General features: G+C 41.0%; 2 protein-coding genes across 2 annotated transcripts in view; one reads left to right on the top strand and one right to left on the bottom strand.

Annotated features, from left to right (window-relative positions):
- MCM9 (minichromosome maintenance 9 homologous recombination repair factor) overlaps positions 1-21,012 on the top strand; it is an 87,109-nt gene that overhangs the window by 23,017 nt on the left and 43,080 nt on the right. The window lies entirely within an intron of this gene.
- On the bottom strand, positions 1,413-14,236 carry ASF1A (anti-silencing function 1A histone chaperone). Its single transcript, XM_004422265.3, has 4 exons — positions 13,794-14,236; positions 7,619-7,734; positions 3,184-3,360; positions 1,413-1,873 (listed from the first exon to the last, which is right to left on the bottom strand). Exons 1-4 carry the CDS (start codon positions 13,900-13,902, stop codon positions 1,661-1,663), a joined length of 615 nt encoding a protein of 204 aa, XP_004422322.1. The 5' UTR covers positions 13,903-14,236; the 3' UTR covers positions 1,413-1,660.

Here is a 21,012-nt window from a genome sequence, read left to right as displayed (position 1 = left end):
ATTATAATTAATCAGAATAAAACTCAGCAGTGAATTGCTTTATTTGGTAATTTGGCTTATATATGCTTTATTTCTAACAAGCACATATCTTTTTCCTATTATATAATCACTGAGCTCTTTGTTGGAAAGTTTTATTTTCATTTTAATATTTTAACATTTATTTTAATTGCAATTAGACAAAAATGAAATTTTCTTCGTATAGTTTTAACAGTTGTACGTATTTTACTTTTAAAGTCAATGAACTAGTTAGTGGACAGTATTTTAATAATCTGGTATATTAAATTTCCAAGTTGAACATTTAGCAAAATTTTGCTTCACAAATTCACTTTTTTAGAATGACAGGAAATATATACAACTTAGAATCCATATTCAGACAAATGCCCTTTTCCTTTCCTCAAAATAAAAGCTTTAAAAAGTGCAGTATAAAAGTTTTAGATATGAAGGCACTGCATAACTCTGCATCATATGGCTGATGTCTTGCTTAGCAGCAAGAGTAATGAGAATATTCTACACCTAATTTAACAGAGCATAAGAAACTTTTTGAGGAAGGACCTAGCTCTCATCAAAGAAAAAGAACCTTTTGGTCCATTTAGTTAAATGCATTCCTTTCCAAGATTGCTTTCAAAAAACATATCTGGAAAGGCTAGCTAGAATATGTCAACCACAAATATGCTTAATCTTATTTTGCATGAGTGTCACGGGATATGGAGAAAAGTACATGTGTGAAAATATATCTATTTCCAAAATAGTAACTTATCTATTATGAGAAAGCTAAATATCTTTCCAAATACACTGTTTTTATATAAATTCTGTCAACAACAGATGATCTGTCAAAACAGTTTTAAGGAGTTAAGTTCATAGTGTTTTATATAAATCTAATGAACAGATCTAAGTCATTATAATCTCCCATTCTAAACTTAGGGACTTTGAATCTGCTCTTGACCTGTTGAATTCACTGGGTAATAATGATGTATGATTTAGGGAGTGTTCTGATGTCCTAAACTGTTATAAAAACAAAAACCATAGCCAGAGGATCTTATAAACAAGTAACCACATTTGTTATTATCTTAGAAACCAAACTGAATGCTAACATTACAGGAACTGTAATAGCAGCCATAAGAGGCTTCAAGGTGGCCTGGAAAATCAGATCCTGAAGTTCTTGGTAGCATACAGTTGACTTCAAATCCCTTCTTTAGGGAAATGCCAAAAGAATGGAAATTTACCCCTTAAATTAGACCAAACTATATGTTGTCACAGGAGGAAACATGATAGTTGAAGTGAAGTTTGTTCTTTCAAAGGCCAGTAGTGGTCCAACGATTATTGTCCAAGAGGCTAAGACATCTTGACAACCTGGTCTAATGATTCATATTTTTCTTTATAAGTGCTTTAATTACATATAAAGGAGAAGAAAATAATATATATGTTTTAATCAGAGTAGTTTTGAACAAATAAAATAACACATTAGAGAAAAAAATTACTTAAAAATAGTTGTATTTATATTCCACAATTTGCTCAAATACTGGTTTTCTTATAAACTTTCTACAGGATGTTTTTTTAAACAAATTCTTCACATTGTGTCTTGACTATGTACTTACGGAATTTCAGGGAAATAGTTCTGGTGTTTTTATAGCTTAATTTGTACTAAAGGGATGGCAGGTGGTCACATGCAGTCCATGTGGGATTCTAACATGACATTGAGTGAGTTTTCTGATGTGGACCATCCCTTTGATGCTGAAGGTAATGCATCTGTTGCAAGAAGTGATTGTAGATTTGGATTACTGCTCTCTGCATCTTCCAGTTTTTCTGTGTTATCTTCCCAATTAATGTGGAATCTTGTGACTCTGGGATTAGATGCCAGAATGTTCCTTTGAAGCTAGAGGAAGAAGGAAATATATAAATGGTAAACACTAAGCAAGTTAGATCACCATATACAAATAGGAGCTTCATAGAGTAGTTCTTTATATTAGTACTCCTAAAGGGCTACGTTCATTTACAAAGGTATAATAAGTCAACTAAAGCACCTTAATCATAACTAATAAACAGGGACTAGGGCTGCAGCAAAGAAATTATTTTAGCCTAATGGAAACAAGATATGGAGAATTGGAGGGAATTCAACCAGATCTTTTACTAACCAACAAAATACACCTAACTCCTCTATATTTCTATTTCCTAAAAGGGAGAGAATCTCTTCTTTGTTGAAAGTCAGTGCTTCAGAGGATACTTTATTTAACAAACCACTATGCTCTTTAGATTGATGTGGTGTCTCTTCAGTAATATTTTCAAGGAAAATGAAAAATTTCCCCCAATATAACCTCTCATTATTAGTGGTTTCCTACCTTTTATTACGTCATTCTTAGAAAGAGTATTCTAGTTTCTTCTCTTTTCACTATACAAGGTGTGCCATACAGGTAAATGGTAAATTGGATCAATGGACGATCCCACACCAGAAAAAAAAACATTCCAGCCTTATTATCAGAAAGGAGAACATTCCATTCTACTCTCATGTAAATTTTCTTTCATGGCAGATAGAGTACTGTGTTCATCTCACAAAAATCACTAGTTACTAAACTGTTACAGTTCCCAATGGAAAAATCATAAACTACTAAGTATTTTTGAGAATACTGAATCATGGATGTCAGCTTCTCATTCAGGAGCTAAGCTGTTTTCCATCACCAGAAGTATTCAAGACCTTTAGTTTAACCTCTAAGAATAGCAGATAAGGCAAGGTATACAGGTGTTCTGAGACAACAATGTTCATATGAAAAACAAACACAAAACCTCCCCCTACAATTTGGGGAAGAGTTATAGACAAAAATATTATTGAATAATCAGTACAACAAACATGAATTTGAAATCCTAACGGATGAAGTAAACAGAATCACGATGTGTGGGAAATGCCATACAGATAGCCATAAGCAAAGGCCTGTTGCTTACAAGAGGTGCTTACAATTTTCTAAATCACTGCCGACTCCCAAGGTGCCTGACCCACATTAATTACTAATGACTCACCTGAAGTTAGGGTTTGAGGTCATCCACGGTGACAGAACGATTAGTTTGCCCATTGGGCACAAGGAGCTCAAATTTATTTTGTCTCAAAGCCATTTTCATAGTATACCATGAAACGGCAATTGCTTAAAAAACTATATAGTAAAAGTAATGAAAAAGGAACAGTCAGAACATTACCTTAGAAAAGTCTGGTTTTACTGGCGGATTTTCCCTTAATTCTGTCTCGGTATATTCATTATTTACATAGTAGCCAACTCTAATAAATTCTTGACCTCGATAGGTGCATGTAATTAGCACAACTGTTACACCTACGGCATCTGCATCTGGAATGAGTCCTGGATTAGGTGCATCGGCCTAGAATAATTTAGAAAGAAAAGAAACATCACAAGAGGCTGTTAACAGCAAGTAAGACTGACATTTTGGCTACCTTGAGCACCATCAGTTAAGGGCACAGCAACAAAATTTGGAAATCATACTGAGAAGGCAAATGCTCATTTTTGAGACTGACTTATAGGCAGAAAATATAGTTCCTGTGTTTCTCCACAGTATACCCACGTACCTTGGGCACTTGAAAGCATCCCTGCTTCTAGAGAAAAATAAATCTGCCTACAGCATGTGGTAGTTCATGAGCGAGTTTGCAATATTCAATTATAAAACCTTTTTATAAAATATAGTAAACAATAAAATCAGTAATCTTATTGATTCTAACCTTTTCCAGTCATAATTTCCAGACCTAAATTAGTAAATATTCAATTATTTTCACATAGCCTGTTGGCAGCAGATGTTTACTATACCAGTTTCCCTCTTCTGCCCAGGACACACATTCTCATACCCAGTCACCCACCCTTCACAGATATTCTAATAGTAAATTAATATAAAACTAAAAATGGAATGGAAATAGCTATACAGATTTCCAAAAAATATTAACAATCCTCTGTTGTGAATAATGACTTTGCTAGGCACTAAAATACAGTGTGCTGTTTAAACCACACATACTATGCAAAGTCAATGAAGGTAAAGATTGTTTTAGGCAGATGTAATCAATGACTTGGTTTTGAATCAGCTGCTGTAAGCTGAACCTTGAGGAATGCAGAAAGCAAAGCAAGTGAGCTAGAGGAGGCTGAGTGTGAGTGAAGGCTAGGGCCCTGTCCACGGCAGTGTGCAGCACAGTACGGAGACTGGCTGGAAGGAGTCATGGACTGAGAGGATGGGCGGTGATGGTGAGGCATCTGAGTGTGACCTGAGGCAGCCATTCTGAGTGATAAGTGGATGAAGTCCCAGCGGATTAGCTTACTCCTGCCAGGACACTAAGGAACGTCCCTGGGCCTGGGGGAACACTTCAGCCAATGCCTTAGCTTGGGAATACCCCTGGCTGGCATTCTCTGTCAGGCCATTATCATCAAAGACTAATGAATACTGTATACCTACCACATGTAGATGACACGAAAAGGCATAAAATATCTACCTACCTCATCACCTAGGCTAAAAACCTCAGTCACCCTCAGCTTCCCTACCTCGCACATCTAGTCAGTCTCAGCATTTCTCATCTCTGAAGGCTGAATTTGTGTCTTCATCTCTTATCTGGAACATTGCTAAAACTTTTTAACTGGTCTCCCTCAGCTCTAGCCTGTTATTTGCACTGCTGCCAGCCTAAGCTATCTAAGCACAGATCCATTCCTATCCCTTCACCAGGTTTTAAAACTTCAGATGATTACTACATTGCTACGAGATAAAAATCTCAGTTTTTTAACTTCATTTATAAGGCCCTTCACAATTTGTTTCCAACCAACATCTCCATTCACTCCCTTTGACTCCACACCTCTCACTCTTGTTCAGCAATTACACAGGTTCTTTAAAACATAGTGATAATCTTTCATGTCTCTGTGCCTTGTATACACTGTCCCCTTGGCCTGAAAGGTCCTTCCCTAACATCCTCAAAATTTGTCTTTTGAAGTTTGCATCACATGTATCCCCTTCTTAGAAGCCCTTTCTAATTCAGAAAGTAGAATTGATAGCACTCTTTTTTTATTGATAGCACTCTATTTTATAGCACTCATATTACTTGACACAAATCCTCTACTAGTGTATGTCCTCCAATGTAAATAAATATTTACCCTTAGTCTTCCCTGCAATTCTAAGCTTCATCCTTGGCAAGAATCCCATCCAGTTTATCTTTATAATCTCATGCCTGGCACAGCTCTGGGCACACAGTATATACTTAGTATTTTGAAATTCATTCATAACTTAGTTCTTGCCTTGAAGTGGTTTATGATCTCTTTGGAGAGATACTAGAATGGGGACAGAGGGCCTGTCCTGAGAATATGCTATTTGTCTTAGAGATCCTGTGCACCCCTCCCCAGAGGGGTCAGGTTACCTCCAGGGTACCCAAAGGGATTCTAATGTACCCTGCAGTGGGTGGAGAGAGGAAATAGAGGTATTCAGTACTGCTGTGGGAACTTTTCCCCTATATTGCTTCCCATCCCCTCAGCAAATTGACTATAGACGTGTTTGTGTTTTAAAATTTGTTTGCCAAAGGATTCAGCTTGAGCAAATTCAGGCAGAGAAACCTCCAGGCCTCAGATCATTTAGGATGGAAAAGTGATAGACAGAGATCTGACTCCAACCCGCAATACTTGGCAGATGTCTCGACATCTTCCTGCTAGCCCTTGACACACTCATGAGAAAGCCATGTTTATTCTGAGGCAAAATCATGGCAGACCAGGAGAATACTATGGCAGTTTGTTTAAAGCACAAAACAAAAACTGTATTTTAGTTTCTCTCTACTGATAATGTGAATTTTGTGAACTGCAGAGGCTGACCATAAGTTCTAAATGGCACTGTGCTTCCTCTGTGCTCTTTGGCAATACAGGCACTGACACCAAGGTAAAACCACTGGAAAATCACTAGAGAGAAATATCTTTGAATAAAATTTTTCCTACAACACTCTAAGCCAAAAGCTTAGGAGTGTTCTTAACAACACAAACACATAGAAAACTTTTAAAGTTTTTATAGCAGCATAAAAAGGTACATCACTACATGTCAAACCAAGGTTCTTACTACATCATGAATTATCATCAGTGAAGTTCTCCAGGCTTGTGAGTGAAAGCAAATACTACCTTCTCATAAAACAATTTCGAGAAGCTAAGAGAATAAAACTTAAAAGTTCTAATTATAGAAATAGGGCACTGTTTGTCAGTGATTGCACTCTGCTTGATTCCTCACGACTCTCTTATGAGGTGGATGCTATCCACATTTCACAGATGACTCGAGTGACGGAGGGAGGTTAGGGGGCCTGTCTAAGGTGGCACGTGCCCAATAAGCAGTGGAGCGGGACCTGAACCAGGTCTCCACACGCAGTCTCCGGTCCCCACGTCTCTCACCACGGTTATGCACACAAGACTCAGGGAAACAGCACTTTTAATTAACATAGTTGAGCTTTTCCTAACCATTGGTTTAGATATAGTCAATTATTTGTTGCTTTTTAGTAAAAAGCACTAAGGCTAGGAGACCAAGACTCTGAATTCTCTATTTAAGAGAGAAGGAGGGACAGGTAGCGGCTCTAGAGACACCACGTGTGTGAGTGATTCTTGGCCCACCTCTGATGGGATTATCTGACCAACAGGATTCACTTAAATTGGTCCCATCGGTGAGATGAGGAGAAGGGGAGATCAAGGATAGGAAGAGTTAATTTTCTTTCTGGACGAAGTCTTTTCAGTGGATTCTACTTAACTGATGAGACTCTGTTGTGTAGAAATACTTGTAATGAAATTAACAATAGATTTTTAAAAATCAATGGCTACTTACTCTTTGGACTATTATAAGTATCTCCCTCTAATAAGCGTGGATAATTGGGAAGTGACTGAATAGTTTTATACAACAATTTAACATGGATTAAAAGAAGTAACACTTTTGAATACAGAAGACAATGTCTGAAGCCTTGGCACAGACCCAAAGACTGTCTGTAGTATCCGAGCATGTCATTTATATTAGTAGAATTTCCCCTCACAAATAATAGAGTACTAGATTTGTAACAGTAATCTTCTATAAAATGTGTAGATTAGATGCTTTAGTAAACCACTGGACTTCAATTCCAGTGACCCAAGATCATGCAGTAGATCTCTATCTACACACGTGCCTGTTAACCTAGTTCAATTACTGATTATGCTGTAGTAGTTTTTGTTATATCATCATCACTCCCAGTCGCTGAAACCATCAACTGAAGGTGCATATTACTAACTATATCAGTTAGTAGTATGCATTTTGAATCCGTGTTTTGGGCTGCTGGACAGCCACCCTGAAAGTCTGATACTAAGGGACCATTCACAGGAAGAGCCCAAAATTAACCACCATGTATACCATGACCCAGTGTAAGGTTTACTGCACACATACTGTGCAAACCCTGAAGTAAACATCACATTAACATCTCTCAGCACACAAAATCAAGGTGGCGTTCCTTTATGACACAAAGATTTCATAAAACATAATAGAAGCAGATAAAAAGTGAACACAGCAGAAGCAGAGTGACTTAACCCAAAGGAAAGGGATATGGACCATGAGATATAGTCTATTTACAAACATATTTGGCATACATATTTACCAAGAATAATCTTACCTGAAATACAAACATATGCCTTCCTGCAGGAACAGGGCCCACTAAAACAGAGTCTAAAACTTGGTCATATTCTTCACTTTCTGCAGAGCCCACATAGATAATTTTCCATTCCAAGTCTAGGGTTAGAAACCAAAACATTATTTCACATTCAGTAATTACATTACGAGATGACATCAAAGACCCTTTTAATGTCCACTTAACCGTTTACTGGCTTCTAAAATTGGCTTCTCATAGTGGAAAATCCAGAAAGGCACTAAAGTGCTCCTTGTAAAATTCTTACATTTCATACCAGAGTTTCTCAAAATGCCCTTTTGTCCAACACTGGTCCCTAGGCAGGGCTCCTCACAAACAAACCAAAAACTGGGGAAATGCTACATTCTTGTCTTGAGGATTCATGAAGCACACTGGCAGAGTCAGTGTTCTGAGACATCCTTCAGTAAAGGACACCGGTGACGATAATCCAGCGTTTCCCAAATTTACTTAGCTATAGAATCCCTCCCCCGTTTTTTCATATGTCATCTTTTAACAACCTACCACACACACTTTGGAAGGGCTGCCCCATACTATGTTGCACAGATCTAAATCATCAGAGAGCTCCAAAATGGAAAAATCATTATTAGCAAACTTCCTTCCTGGCTCAGAAGTCAGGGGCTTCAGCTCATCCACTGTTCAAGGACCACAGTCAGGTTTTTTCCTCATCACACTGCTTCATGTCATACAATCTTTAAATCAGGAAGGGGAAACCAAGGATCCTTATACCACTTGACAGAACAGAGTATATACAGTGGGAACAGGCACAGGGAGGAACAAGACACTCTAAACTGCAACCCAAGACCTTCTGTGTAATTCAGTCATTCTGTATAATTCAGATTTTATTGAGCACCTTTTACTTGTGCTCTTCAAAATGAACCAGAGGTGAGGAAAATGACTGCTCTTGTGAAGGAGCCTTCTCTTTAGTAGGGGAGGAAGACAACTCCACAAATACAAATCATCTCTGAGACCTCCTGGGCCCCTTAGAGTATTGAGCACTGTGTGGCCTGCCTCTTGGATTCACTTCCCTGAGACTACATCCACACTCCTAGGGGGGTGTTTCTGGGTCACTCGTTGAGAAGCTACTTAGTGCCACCATGTGTTGCCATTTTTGTGTAATTGTGTAGATATTTTTGTTCTCTAAATAGATAATAGAAATAGTATAGGTACTTCTTATTCATAGTATATTCTAAACTGCAATTTATTGAACTAAAAGATCCTTTAGGTTTATACTTTCTCTTATTAAGCCAGTAGTCATTTTCTGAGGATCCAATATGTATGTCATGGCTCTGTCCCAGACCACTCATATTTCCAGCTTCTAACATATTTCCAGATGCAGGGTCTTGCATTTGACATCTCACGAGATCATCTATTTGTTGATGAAGATTGAGAGGAAAGAAGCAGTCTGAATGTCTAGTCAGAAGGAACAGCAAATGCAAGGTCTCAGAGGTAGGAGCATGCTTGGCATGCTCAAGAAAAAGCAAGGAGGCCATGGCTGGTGCAGACTGAGCAAAGGGAAAATAATGGACCCTGAAATGGGGGGTGAGGGGCACGGCCAGATTATGCAAGGCTGTGAAGGCCATCGTAAAGACTTTTGGCCTTTAGACTGAGTGGCATGGGAAGCCATTGGAGGATTTGAGCGGAGGAGTGACGATCTGACTTTCAGTTTAGAGGGATCATTTTGGCTGCTGCGTTCAGTATAGACTAAGAGGGCAAGGGAAGAAACAGGAGGCTATTTCAACAATTGAGGCAAGAAATTATGTTCGCTTTGACCATGTGTAGCCATGGGGTTGAGAAGCAATCACATTCTGGATAAATTTTGAAGATAGAGGCAGCAAGAGTCACTTCTTTTGCTGGGGGTAGAGGATGGAAACAATCAGGAGTTAGTTTTGGACATGTTAAGTTTGAGATATGTACTAGATATCTAAGTGGAGATAATGAATAGGTCTGGTAAAAACTTGGTAACTGTCAATGTTTAAAGCCTTAAAAATAGGTGGGATTCCTAGGGAGTGAGCCTTGGGGCTCTCCCAAGTTAAGAGGTCAGGAAGATGAGGAAGAATGAATAAAGGGAGGTTATACAACTAGTAGCCAATGAGGTAGGTAACCCAAAAGCCAAGTGGAGAAACTGTTTTAAGAAAGGATAGTGAAAACTACTAAACTAGCCAAGTGAGGACAAGACTGGGAATTGTCACATGGAGGTTTTCATGTTTTGTTCATTTATATGATTTTATACTGCTATGTATAGTGCTCTTCGCCTCCTAATCGGTGTAAGTTAAGTTGGCATTTGTGATCTGGCATAGGAACATAGTCATGATTTGTAAACCCACTTTGGTAATATTTTTTTTTTCTTTTTGGTGAGGATGATTGGCCCTGAGCTAACATCTGTTGCCAATCTTCCTCTTTTTGCTTGAGGAAGATTGTCACTGAGCTAACGTCTGTGCCAGTATTCCTCTATTTTGCATGTGGGATGCTGCCACAGTATGGCTTGATGAGCAGTGTGTAGGTCTGCGCCCGGGATCCAAACCCAAGAACCCAGGGCCACCAGAGCGGAGCATGCGAACTTTACTATGCCACTGGGCCGGCCCCTGTAAACCTCCTTTTATGAAATACCTGCTACGTGCTGGGCATTGGTCTTGCCAATTCACACCTGTTGTTTAAACCTCAACAGCTTTATCATATGGATTTAATTATACCTATTATGCAAATAAGAAAGTTGAGGCTCTGAGAGGCTAAGTAATCTACCCAGATTTACACAGCTAGTCAATCGAAGAATCAGAACCCAAGCTATGCCTCTGCAATTCCAAAGCCTGGGCTCTTTCCAAAACCATACCTAGGGAGATAGACTCTTCCCTTTCTGGCTCTCAAATGAATAGTGGAATAAAGGAACTTCTGTGCAAGGGGGATACGGGTGAGGGCAGAAGCCATGGGGAGATAATCTAGCCTTAACGAGTACAGGCTGTAACTCAGGGAACACCTGTACCTTAGTTTTTATGCTTCTGGGATGCTTGCTCTAGCTACTGAGTTAAAAATGCTCAGTACTTATTTATAAATTAGCATCAGTTGTTATCTTAAATTTTTTTTAGATCCAGCTTTCATTCCCCTGCCCCCCGTATTCGAACGAGGAAGGGGTAGGGTCAGATGCTTTCCACAGGTATCAGTTGAAGGAGTTTATTCATTTATTTTAAAAGTTAACTAATTGTTTCATTTAATCATGATAATCCCAGCCTGCAAGTATCTCCATTTGTGGTGGGAGCGAGGGAAGTCACCAAGGGAATTTTTAACTAATTATACTACTTGCGAAGACCTGTGGTCTAGTGGAAAGTATGTAATCTTTGGGAATTAGAACAAGCCTGAAGTTTGAAAGTATGAAGCACCATGCTCCATTCTGGTACATTGTAAGTATTCAACTGACAGCAGCAATAATTATTGATATTGATCAACTTAAAAACAAAAAACAAAAAAACACAGCTCCATTCAATAGAGAAGCAGAGAATCACCAATCCACAGACGGCAGGTAGAGGAAGGTCAATCAAAGCTTGTACAGGCTTGGTGACCATCAGATCAAACACATCCAAGGTCTCATATCTCCCAGATGACAGGATAGCCTCTGCTTAACTCAGTGGATGGGACAGCAGTCCACTGATATAAGCATTATATTAGAAACAACTAAATTATCTTAAGAGCAAATACTCAAGGCTTTTTCTGAAGCAAAGCTACTGTGCCACTTTTTAAAGGAAAGTAAAATATTTGGGGGCTGTTGACAAGTATGAAAAATGGTCGCCAACCTCTAGCTTGGGACTTGAGACAAAATTATCAAGTGAAAATTTCTCTTCAGAATGTTCTGTAGTTTCATCTCAAGAATAGATTTTTTTTTTCCCTTAAGAACTGCAATACGAAAGTATGGAACCTGTAAGAAGCCTTTGCTAAGTAAACTCAATTTTCTTAATCCACACAGCCTCTAGGTGGAGTACACAAGCACAGCTCCTTTTTGAAAGATTCCTTTGCAGCTTCGGTATGACTCAGCTTAAACTCTTTGAAAAAATATTAAATAAATGCCAAGTATAGATGCCCGGGAAAGTGAGGTGTACAAGCAGAAGTAGGTATATTCTTGACATTAGTATTGTAAAAACTCTGATGTGATTCAGCTGAGTTCTGAATAGATCCCAGTTAAGAATGGAGCATAGTTGTGCTTCCATGAATGGCGGGTTTCAGCCATCCAATGTTTAAGCCCTGTAACAACATCCTGAATCATCTATCATCCTTGTCAGAACTAGCTCCTAAAATGGAAGGCATCACTTGAGAAATATCTGTAATTTGAAGAACTTCTAATGCCTAAAACACTATAGTATATGTTGGAATGGACTGATCAATGGTTTCTGTTGCATTCACTCATTTTTACATGCAGATGGCAATAAAAAGGAAAAGTTAGTGCCTGTTAGGTATGAAAAATGGGCCTGGTAGCTGAAATGCTTATAGTAGTACTCGAGGAAAGTAATCAAATGGTTTCAGAGTGATACGAAAAATCCCCTTTAATTTTATTATCAATGGCCTATTTAAAAATTAGTTTAATAAATGAATCATCTTTCAAAATGTGACACATATATGTGTATACAGGCTTTATATGTGTATTAAAACTGTATGGGAAGAGCACAGATTAAAGTGTTAATTATGGTTACACACAGGAGTGAGTTGGGTGAAGGCACTGCATACAGAGGACTGTTTATATGTCTGTACAACTTTTAAAAGTTTATTACAATGAGCATGTATTGCTTTTATAATTTAAAAAGTTAACACCCTACACAAAATACATTTTATAGAGATTAAAAATTAATTTTTAAAGTGAAAATGCTTTACATGCCATTAGAATAATTTTAAATGCATTTTGTTAAGTATACTTGTAAGTCCAAAGAAGTATGTCTATTTAATTGTAAAATTACCATTGATGAAGTTAAAAAGTTTTTCCCCTCAAATTTTGAAAATGAAGCACTGGACTATTTTAACAAAATCTAAGAAAAGCAAAGATAAGACCTTGGCAAGTTTTAGCTTTCTAAATGTTACTGCACATATTAAAAATATTTCTCTTTTTGAAGACCTTAAAATGAACTTAGAAAAAATAGTAAAAATTTTTGCATTGCCATCAGGACTTTACCTTTTATTTCCTAGCCCACTTTTGTGTTTTATGTTCAGGGTGTTTGGATGTGGAGTTATTTTAATTAGGTTTCAACACGTTCTTGAAGCAAGTCTTCTTTCAGACTACTTAGAAGCCAGTGATTACATTTAAGTATTTTACTTATTTCTGCTCTTGGGTTAAATGTAACTTTCTAGCTTAGCAATATTTTTCTTCCTGAGAGAGAGGAGAGAAGATTTCAGTCATTACGGAAAAGGAGTCCACGCAGCCCGGGGCGAGCCTGCGCGCCAGCATCCCGGGTGCCCCGAGCATCCCGGGCGCCGGCCGGGCGGCAGCGGCCGGGAGCCCCCGCGGCCCCGGGGAGCGGGCCCGAGCCTGCGCCCGCCTCCCCCGCTGGTTGGTCGAGGGAGCCCGAGATCCGCGCGAGGACAGCCTCGCTCCCCGCGGCGCGGCCGGGCACGGCCACCCAGGAGAACGGCAGCCCGGCGTCAGCTCTAAAAATGGATCTGCCTGGCGCTCGGGGGCAGGAAGGTGGGCAGGCGCCGCGCCGCGCTCGTCACCCGCGGCGAGGAGGCGTCGTGACGCCGGGGTCGGTGGCCCAATTCTCTCCTCCCGGTAAGATGGCTCCGCTGCTCACTCGCCGGCGCGACCACACACGAGCCTGTCCCTCCCCGGCCTCCTCGCCGGGGCCGCCGAGGCCGTTGGCGGCGCGGGGCCAGCCCGGCGCGACCCCCGGCCCCGCGACCCGCCCGCCCGCCAGACAAAGCTGACAACATGGCTCCCTCTGCTCGCACAAGTTCCTCGCAAGTTGAGCCGCGGCGGAGGGCTTCCCGGCTGCGGCCGACCCGCGCGCACCTCGCGCCGGCGCCCATCAACTTCAAGTTTCCCTCCGCCGAGCCGAGCCCGCCGGGCGCCGAGCCGCGGCCGCCCGCCCGCCCGCGCGAGGCCGGGCCCGGGAAACTTTCAACGTCTGCAGCCCGCAACTGACAGCCCGGCGGCGGGCGGGCGCCCACTCACCTTCAGACAGGTCCTCGATGCACTCGAAGGTGATCTCGAACTGGAACGGGTTGTAGAAAGGAGAAGGGTTATCCAGCACCACTACATTGTTCACCTGAACCTTTGCCATATTTTGAAAACACACAAACAATGGGGCCGGGGCTTGTTGCGGCACAATAAAGTCCAGCGCGCGGCCGCTCGGGAGAGCGCAGACCCCCGCCCCGGCGCCGGCCCGACGTCGTGCAGCGGCGACTTGAGAAACTTTTTTTTCCTCTTTTTATTTACACGGGAACACTCCACAGTGTTTTGCAGCTTTCCTATTTCACTAAACTACAGCCCATTCTGCTCTGATAACTAGCAGCGTTGCCCGCGATTGGCTGCACCCGAGCTCTGACCCTCCTCCTCCAGCGAGGGCCGCGGCGGCGAGCAAGATGGGCTCCCGCTCCCGGAATGGACTCGGAAACTTTAACTGCGGCTCCACCTGCTGGTGTGGATTAGGACAAAGGCGGAGAACAAAGTGAGTGGAATACGGGCTGGGAGGCCCGCGCGGAAGCTGCCGGCTGCGGCGGCGGTGGCGCCGGCGGCGGGGGGGAGGGGCAGCGCAGGCCCCGCCCCCCGGGCCCGCGGCTCCCGCGCGTCACGTCGGGCGTGGCCCCGGCGGGGCGGGGTCGGGGGGGGCGTGGCCGCGGCCGAGGCGGCGGGGGGCGTGGCCGCGGCGGGAGGCGTGTTTGCGGCAGGCACGGCGGCGGGAGGGCGCGATCTTCGGCGACACCCGCCCCTCCGGTTTGCTTCGTGTGGTTTCTTTTAATGCTGTTTTTACATCAGTCCAACGGCTGTGCCGGCTCTGTACTGAATTTAGCAGATGTGATTCGGTTGTCCGCACTAGGTTGGCTTCAGTTATCTATGCATTGAGTAGTATTTGGGGTAGAGAGAAGAGTTGGTTGCAGTGGAAATAAATTGCATTTTATAGACCGATACCAGCTCGAAAGGAGCAAAGCCATTTTGGAAATCTTGTTCTCGGCCAATATCTGCGTTTGGGCGCGACAGCGCTGTTAGTTAAATATACAAAATGAAGAGCGAGGAGGCGCTTTTCCACACACGCTTTGCTTGGAAAATCTGAATAGGTAATATTTGGGCTCCACCTGGCTCTTCTTCCTCCTATTCCCATCTGCCAAGTCTTAGAATAAGAGGAGGAGATGTGATCAGTTACACCGGAGGTTTCTGCCTTTTGGTAAGGAGAGCGGAAAAAAAGAAAATGGAAGTGTCAGGAGACCAAAGGGCGGCAGATGAGAAAGGAAAAGGAGAGTAGAGAACACACAGGCTTCAAAAAACTCATGACCTACATCGTTAGTGAGTAAAAACTTAGGGCACCACAAGCAAGTCTGGAGGAGGCTTTGCTTGATTCATCAGCCCTTAGTGTGGATTCGTGTATGCTGCTTGACTACCGTTGTGGGGAGAGGGAGAGCTTTTAACACACGTGTGAGGTGGTTGAACTGTTTCTGTTTACCATAAGTAAGAGTGGTATAAAGGTTTGCTTTATTCCCTGCTGTTCATAAACCGTCATTTTTCGCTTCAGTGTTGTGAATGAAACCACTAAACTTGGCTAATTAAATTCAGAGAGAAAGTTATTTCTTAAGTGTCATCTATGCTAGAAGAGTTTTCTCTGAGTATAGTGCCCAGAATTTTGAGTTGACGTTTTTTGGGCGTTGTTCATACTTAAGTAGGTTGCTTTTGATGCAGCTCTTCATCTGATGGTCTTTTGCAAGTTACTATGGGACAGCTAATACCAGGCCTCCCCTCATTTAGGAAAACTACTTAGAGCAGGGGTCCCATTTTATTGTCAGTGGATTAAATAGTCAATAGAACCTACCAGAAAAGATTTCCTCAAGCCCAGTTGTTTGTGTACATTAGAGTACAAGAGTCATATTGTGGTGGTAGACACAGATTACTATGACTGATAAACTATATTCTCTGATCATTCCTATTAGTACTGGTCCTAACACTAGCAAAGATAAAGTATAAATTGCCATACGCTGTAAGACACACTGAATATGTAAGATAAATGACCATTTGAAGACTAAAACATGACTCCCTTGGGAATCATGTATGCAGTTCTCTGATTATTGCAGGCACTCTTAAGAGAAGATACTAATTCACTTGCTTTGTGAAAATGACATTATGAGCTTGGTAAAATGAAGTGCATTTTGCAATCTGACCATAGGTGTGTCGTAATAAGGTTCGTCTTACTGTAAAACTCACTTTTGGTGAATATGCTGTATCAAGAACTGAGATGATCTACCTGGATACCACCAGTTTGGGTTATTTTATTTGAAATCTTTTGTTTAACATGTCATATACAACAGTATTTAAGGGGGAAAAAAAAACCTCCCTGCTATTTTGCTGGAAACCACAAGAATTGGCTCCAGTCCTCTCATATTACCTTTTCTGTCTTAACTCTTTTATTACTACTCCTCAAAAATATTGGAGAGCCTTTGAGCACTCTCTCCAATAATTTCCTCACCAGTGACAATACTTTACAGGAAAGACCAAAGGGATTCCCAGATGTGCCCTGGCATATTTCTAAATTATCTGGCATGCTGTAGGGGGAAAAAATTATAAAAGCATCATTCTGGTTTTCGAGGCAATCTATAGGATCTGTTGTTGAACAACTTTTTGGTGACTTTCAAACAGCTAACCATATTGCAACAGATGGGTCACCATGAAAGACTTCATGTATTGAGTACCCAAGGGGGCCCCCATGATGCTTAGAGGGCTACATGGAAAGTAATCCCCAAATCTCTTCTCTCTGTTCAGATTACTTGGGAGAAGGATGGCTGAAAGAGGTCGTTTGGCTCTAAGATGAACAAAGCTGGAATTAGTGCCTAGGACAAAGATACATGAACGTAGTTAGCTGTTGTTAATGTGCTGAATTGTAGCGCCCCCCCCCGCCCCCCCCCCCATTCCTATGTTGGAGCACTAAACCCCAGTATCTCAGAATGTGACTGTATTTGGTGATAGGGCTGTTAAAAGAGGTGGTTAAATTAAAATGAGTCCCTTGGGGTAGGCCCTAATATAATCTAACTGGTATCCTTATACGAGGAGGAAATTTGGACATACGAGACACCAAGGACGCTGTATGCACAGAGGAAAGACCATGTGAGGACGCAGCAAGATGGCGGCCATTTGCAAGCCAAGGAGCGAAGCCTCAACAGAAGCCAACCCTGCTGACACTTTGATCTTGTACTTCTAGCCTACAGAGCTGCGAGAAAAGATGTTTCTGTTGCTTAAGCCAGCCAATCTGGTATTTTGTTATGGCAGCACAAGCAAACTAATACAGCTATGATTGTTTTCCCTCAGAATTAAGCTTATTTGATAATCTAGGTTTATTTAGTCTAATTATGGATCAGTTATCAAGTGCTTTCTGTGCTGTGAAATGAAGCGTGGTTGAGCCATGCCCGTAGGTTGTGGAGTGGTGTGCTGTAGCTGTTGTTCAGAGGAGGTACCCCCTGTTGGGCATACAGCTTAAATTCTGAAGATACAAGATGCAGCTTGCTTCTGGGATCCAAAGCTTCTCTGCAGCGGGCTTCTAAGAATCTTAACCTTGAAGTTAATTTGAAGTCACACACAAAACAAGATCAAAGAGTGAATCAAAATGTACTAGAATTAAATGGGATTAAATTAAAGTATACTGAGTTAAAATGTATTAGAACTAAGAATTAAATCAAGTCTCAGTCCCTCCCTGCTGCAGAAGTTATCATAGGAATGGAAGTGTTAACCTCTTGCCTTTGTTCAAATCCTAGATTCCACCTGGGATAATTAGGTATCACTGTGTTGAATTCTCTTTCAAGAGATATTTGCGTTATTGTCCTCATCCTTAAAAAAAATTCTCATTTAAGGCTTGCTGTAATATGATCCTTAGTTAGTTTAAAGGGCTCCCTGTTATTAGTTATAGGATGTTAAAATTTAATGATAGTTTTAAATGAAATTTTCTGTATAAATGTAGAATGTAGGGATTTGCTGGAGTTTACAGACATTTCTAAAAGGAATAAATCCTACAGTAAGAATTTTAATAATAATTCATTATATATATAGAGAGAGAGATTTATTATGTGAAATTATTGTGCTAGGCTCTGTGGAACATTCCACACTCTGTGGAACATAGATATTATCCTCAACAACCTTATGGCTGCCTAGTAGGAAAGATAACTCTGTAATCAAGTCAGTATGATACAGAATAGAAAGTGTTAGATGCAACTTTAACCAATTATGATTAAAGTTCCGTGGGAGGCAAAATATGGTATCACAATAAAGACAGTGTTTGTGTGTGTGTGTGTGTGTGTGTGTGTATGGAACGTGTATATATATATGGTATGATGTTTTCTTTACCATCTGTAAAGAACTTTTAAATAACCTGTTTTTGAGCTTTGCAACATCCTGGCATGGTAAGAGGGTAACATTTTATCATCCCCATGTAACAAATGAGGACCCTGGTGCTCAGAAACCCACTCCTTTATTTGCTGACCTAGTGTTTGTCTAGTTTTTCTCCACTGTGTTAGATAATAGTTGTAGTGGACTTATGTGTGGAAAAAGAAATTGGTATCGTTTCCTGGAAGAACTCACAGGCTGGCAGACACTGTAGTAATGCCTTGATAATGACCTCTTGAGGAGCAAAGCTCCATGAATGAGGTTGGCCCAGTATATACTGGGAGTGAGAGGAGGCCCCAGCCAAGGCAAAGCTGTGAGAGTCTCCCCATGGAGCCCCTACAGATGTCAAACCTCTTGTTGCAGAAGGGATGATTGGCAGGTGGGGGAGGATGTAGCTACACAGGCTGGAATGCATCCTTATACTTTTGGAAGGTTTCCATATTTGTTACATGAAGTGCCCCCTCCCCCATTCTCTGTTCCACTTCATTAATAAGGTTTCACTGTTTTGTGTTGGTTGCTGCCCAGCGTTAGCTTACAAGTTTCTTGAAGATATAAGCTGTGTGTGATCTCTTATCCATGGCTGGACTATACTGTGAAATACCTTTGGAGAGCTATCAATGGTATCAATCAGCTTTCTGAAGTAATTATGTTTGTTGTTGACAAATTGTTGATGTTAATGTCATTGTATTGTTTCTGACCAGAAGAATATGAATGGAAATGCTTAATAATTATTTTCTGTTTCTTGTTTCTAGTTTTGTACCATGTGTTCTTAGTCCTCTTATAAATGAACCTCCTTCTCAACTCCTTTCATCTTGAACTGAGTCTCCACTTGCAGTCCATCTTCCTTCATGTTTTACATTCCGTCTTTCTCTCTCTGACCCTCCACCGCTCCTGTTCGTCCGAGGCTCTCTTCCTGATACCAGGAGAAATGTGGTGATAAGGAGAGAGAGAACTCAAATCTTTAAAACATCTCTAGCTTAGACCACTGGTTGCACAAAACCACTGCTAAGCATAGCAGCTTTCTTAGTTGGTTGCTATAGAGACAAATGACATTAGATAGAGTCACGCTTGACAGAAGCTAGGCAAGTAAGCTTCTTGAGATTGGAGGCCTTGTATGCAGGGTTATTTAGAAAAGGTCAAAAACTAGCAAGGATAGGAAGGGGAAGAGTTTCACAGATGAGCTAATAGGTTATTAATTGATAGGTTTTAGGTTGGTAGAATTTGTGCCTGCTAAGGCCTTGAATCCAGCATACGAAGAATCCACCTCCAAGTACCCCCGGTCTGATTACACAGTGATTTTTTTTTTAATAACAGCTGTGCTGCTATGGACATTTGTGTATAAATTTTTGTGTGGGACCTGTTTTCATTTCTCTGGGTATATGCTTAAGAGTGGAATTGCTGGGTTGTATGGTAACTCCTTATGAAGAACTACCAGACTGTTTTCCAAAGTGGATGCACCACTTTACATTCCCACCAGCAATGTATGAGGTTCCATTTTCTCCGCATCCCCACCAACGCTTGTTATTACGTCTTTTCGGTGTGTGTGTGTGTGTGTGTGTGTGTGTGTGTGTGTGGAAGATCAGCCCTGAGCTAACATCTGATGCCAATCCTCCTTTTTTTACTGAGGAACACTGGCCCTGAGCTAACATCCGTGCCCATCTTCCTTTATATGGGGCGCCACCACAGCATGGCCTGACAAGCCGTGCATCAGTGCACACCCAGGATCCGAACCAGCGAACCCCGGGCCACCGCAGCGGAGCGCGCGCAATTAACCGCTTGTGCCACCGGGCCGGCCCCTATTACATCTTTTTGATTATAGCCATGGGTGGTGTGTGAAGTGGTATCTCGTTGTGGTTTTGATTTACATTTCCCTGATGGCTAAAGATGTTGAGCATTTTTCATTTGCTTATTGGCCCTTTGTATATCTTCTTTGGAGAAATATCTATTCAGATCTCTTGGGTTATTTGTCCTTTTATTATTGAGTTGTAAGAGTTCTTTATATATTCTTTTATCTGATAAGTCTTTTATCAGAGACTTGTGTTTATCAGGCTTGGAAAAATTTTCTCCCATTCGGGAGGTTATCTTTTCCTCTTCTCGGGGATATCATTTGCAGCACAAAAGCTTTTAATTTTGATGAAGTCCAATTTATCTATTTTTGTCTTTTTTTGCTTGTGCTTTTGGTGTCATTTCTCAAAAACATTGCCTTATCAAGGGCCATGAAGATTTATGTCTGTTTTCCTGTAAGCGTTTTATACTCTTAGCACCTTACATTTAAGTCTTTGATCCAGTTTGAATTATCATCCAGTGTGAAGTAGAGGTCCAGATGTATATTTTTGCATGTAGATGTCCAGTTTCCCAGCAGCATCTTTTGAAAAGACTATTCTTTCCCCAATGAATTGTCTTGGAACCCTTATCAAAAATGAATTGACCGTAAATGTATAGGTTTATTTCTAGATAATCAATTGTGTTCTGTTGTTCTATATCCTTATGCTGTTACCACATTTTCGTGATTATTGGAGCTTTGTAGTAAATTTTGAAATCAGAAGTGTGAGTCCTCCAACTTGGGGTGTTTTTCAAGATTGTGTTGGCTATTCAGGATTCCTTGAATTTCATTATGAATTTTAGGATCACTTTGTCAGTTTTTGCAAAGAAGCCAACTGAGGTTTTGATAGGGATTGCATTGAATCTGTAGATCTCTTGGGAGAATATTGCCATCTTAACAATGTTAAGTCTTCCAGTCAGTGAACATGGAATGTCTTTTCATTTAGTTGTCATTTTTAATTTCTTTCAACAATGTTTTGTAGTTTTCAGAGTA

Source organism: Ceratotherium simum, chromosome 19 (genome assembly GCF_057802395.1).
Source record: "Ceratotherium simum simum isolate JZ-2026a chromosome 19, ASM5780239v1, whole genome shotgun sequence".
Classification (NCBI taxonomy): domain Eukaryota; kingdom Metazoa; phylum Chordata; class Mammalia; order Perissodactyla; family Rhinocerotidae; genus Ceratotherium; species Ceratotherium simum.
The sequence above is the reverse complement of the archived record's forward strand: the minus strand, read 5'-3'. Positions and strand labels throughout refer to the sequence as shown.

What these genes read in the sequence shown, in the direction of transcription:
- ASF1A (XM_004422265.3), bottom strand. Translation starts at nt 13,902, where the DNA reads ATGGCAAAGGTTCAGGTGAACAATGTAGTGGTGCTGGATAACCCTTCT. An exon ending in GGCATATGTTTGTATTTCAG is followed by an intron (nt 3,361 to 7,618) that starts GTAAGATTATTC and finishes AAATTATTCTAG; the next exon opens with GCCGATGCACCTAATCCAGG. An exon ending in TAAAACCAGACTTTTCTAAG is followed by an intron (nt 1,874 to 3,183) that starts GTAATGTTCTGA and finishes TTCTTCCTCTAG; the next exon opens with CTTCAAAGGAACATTCTGGC.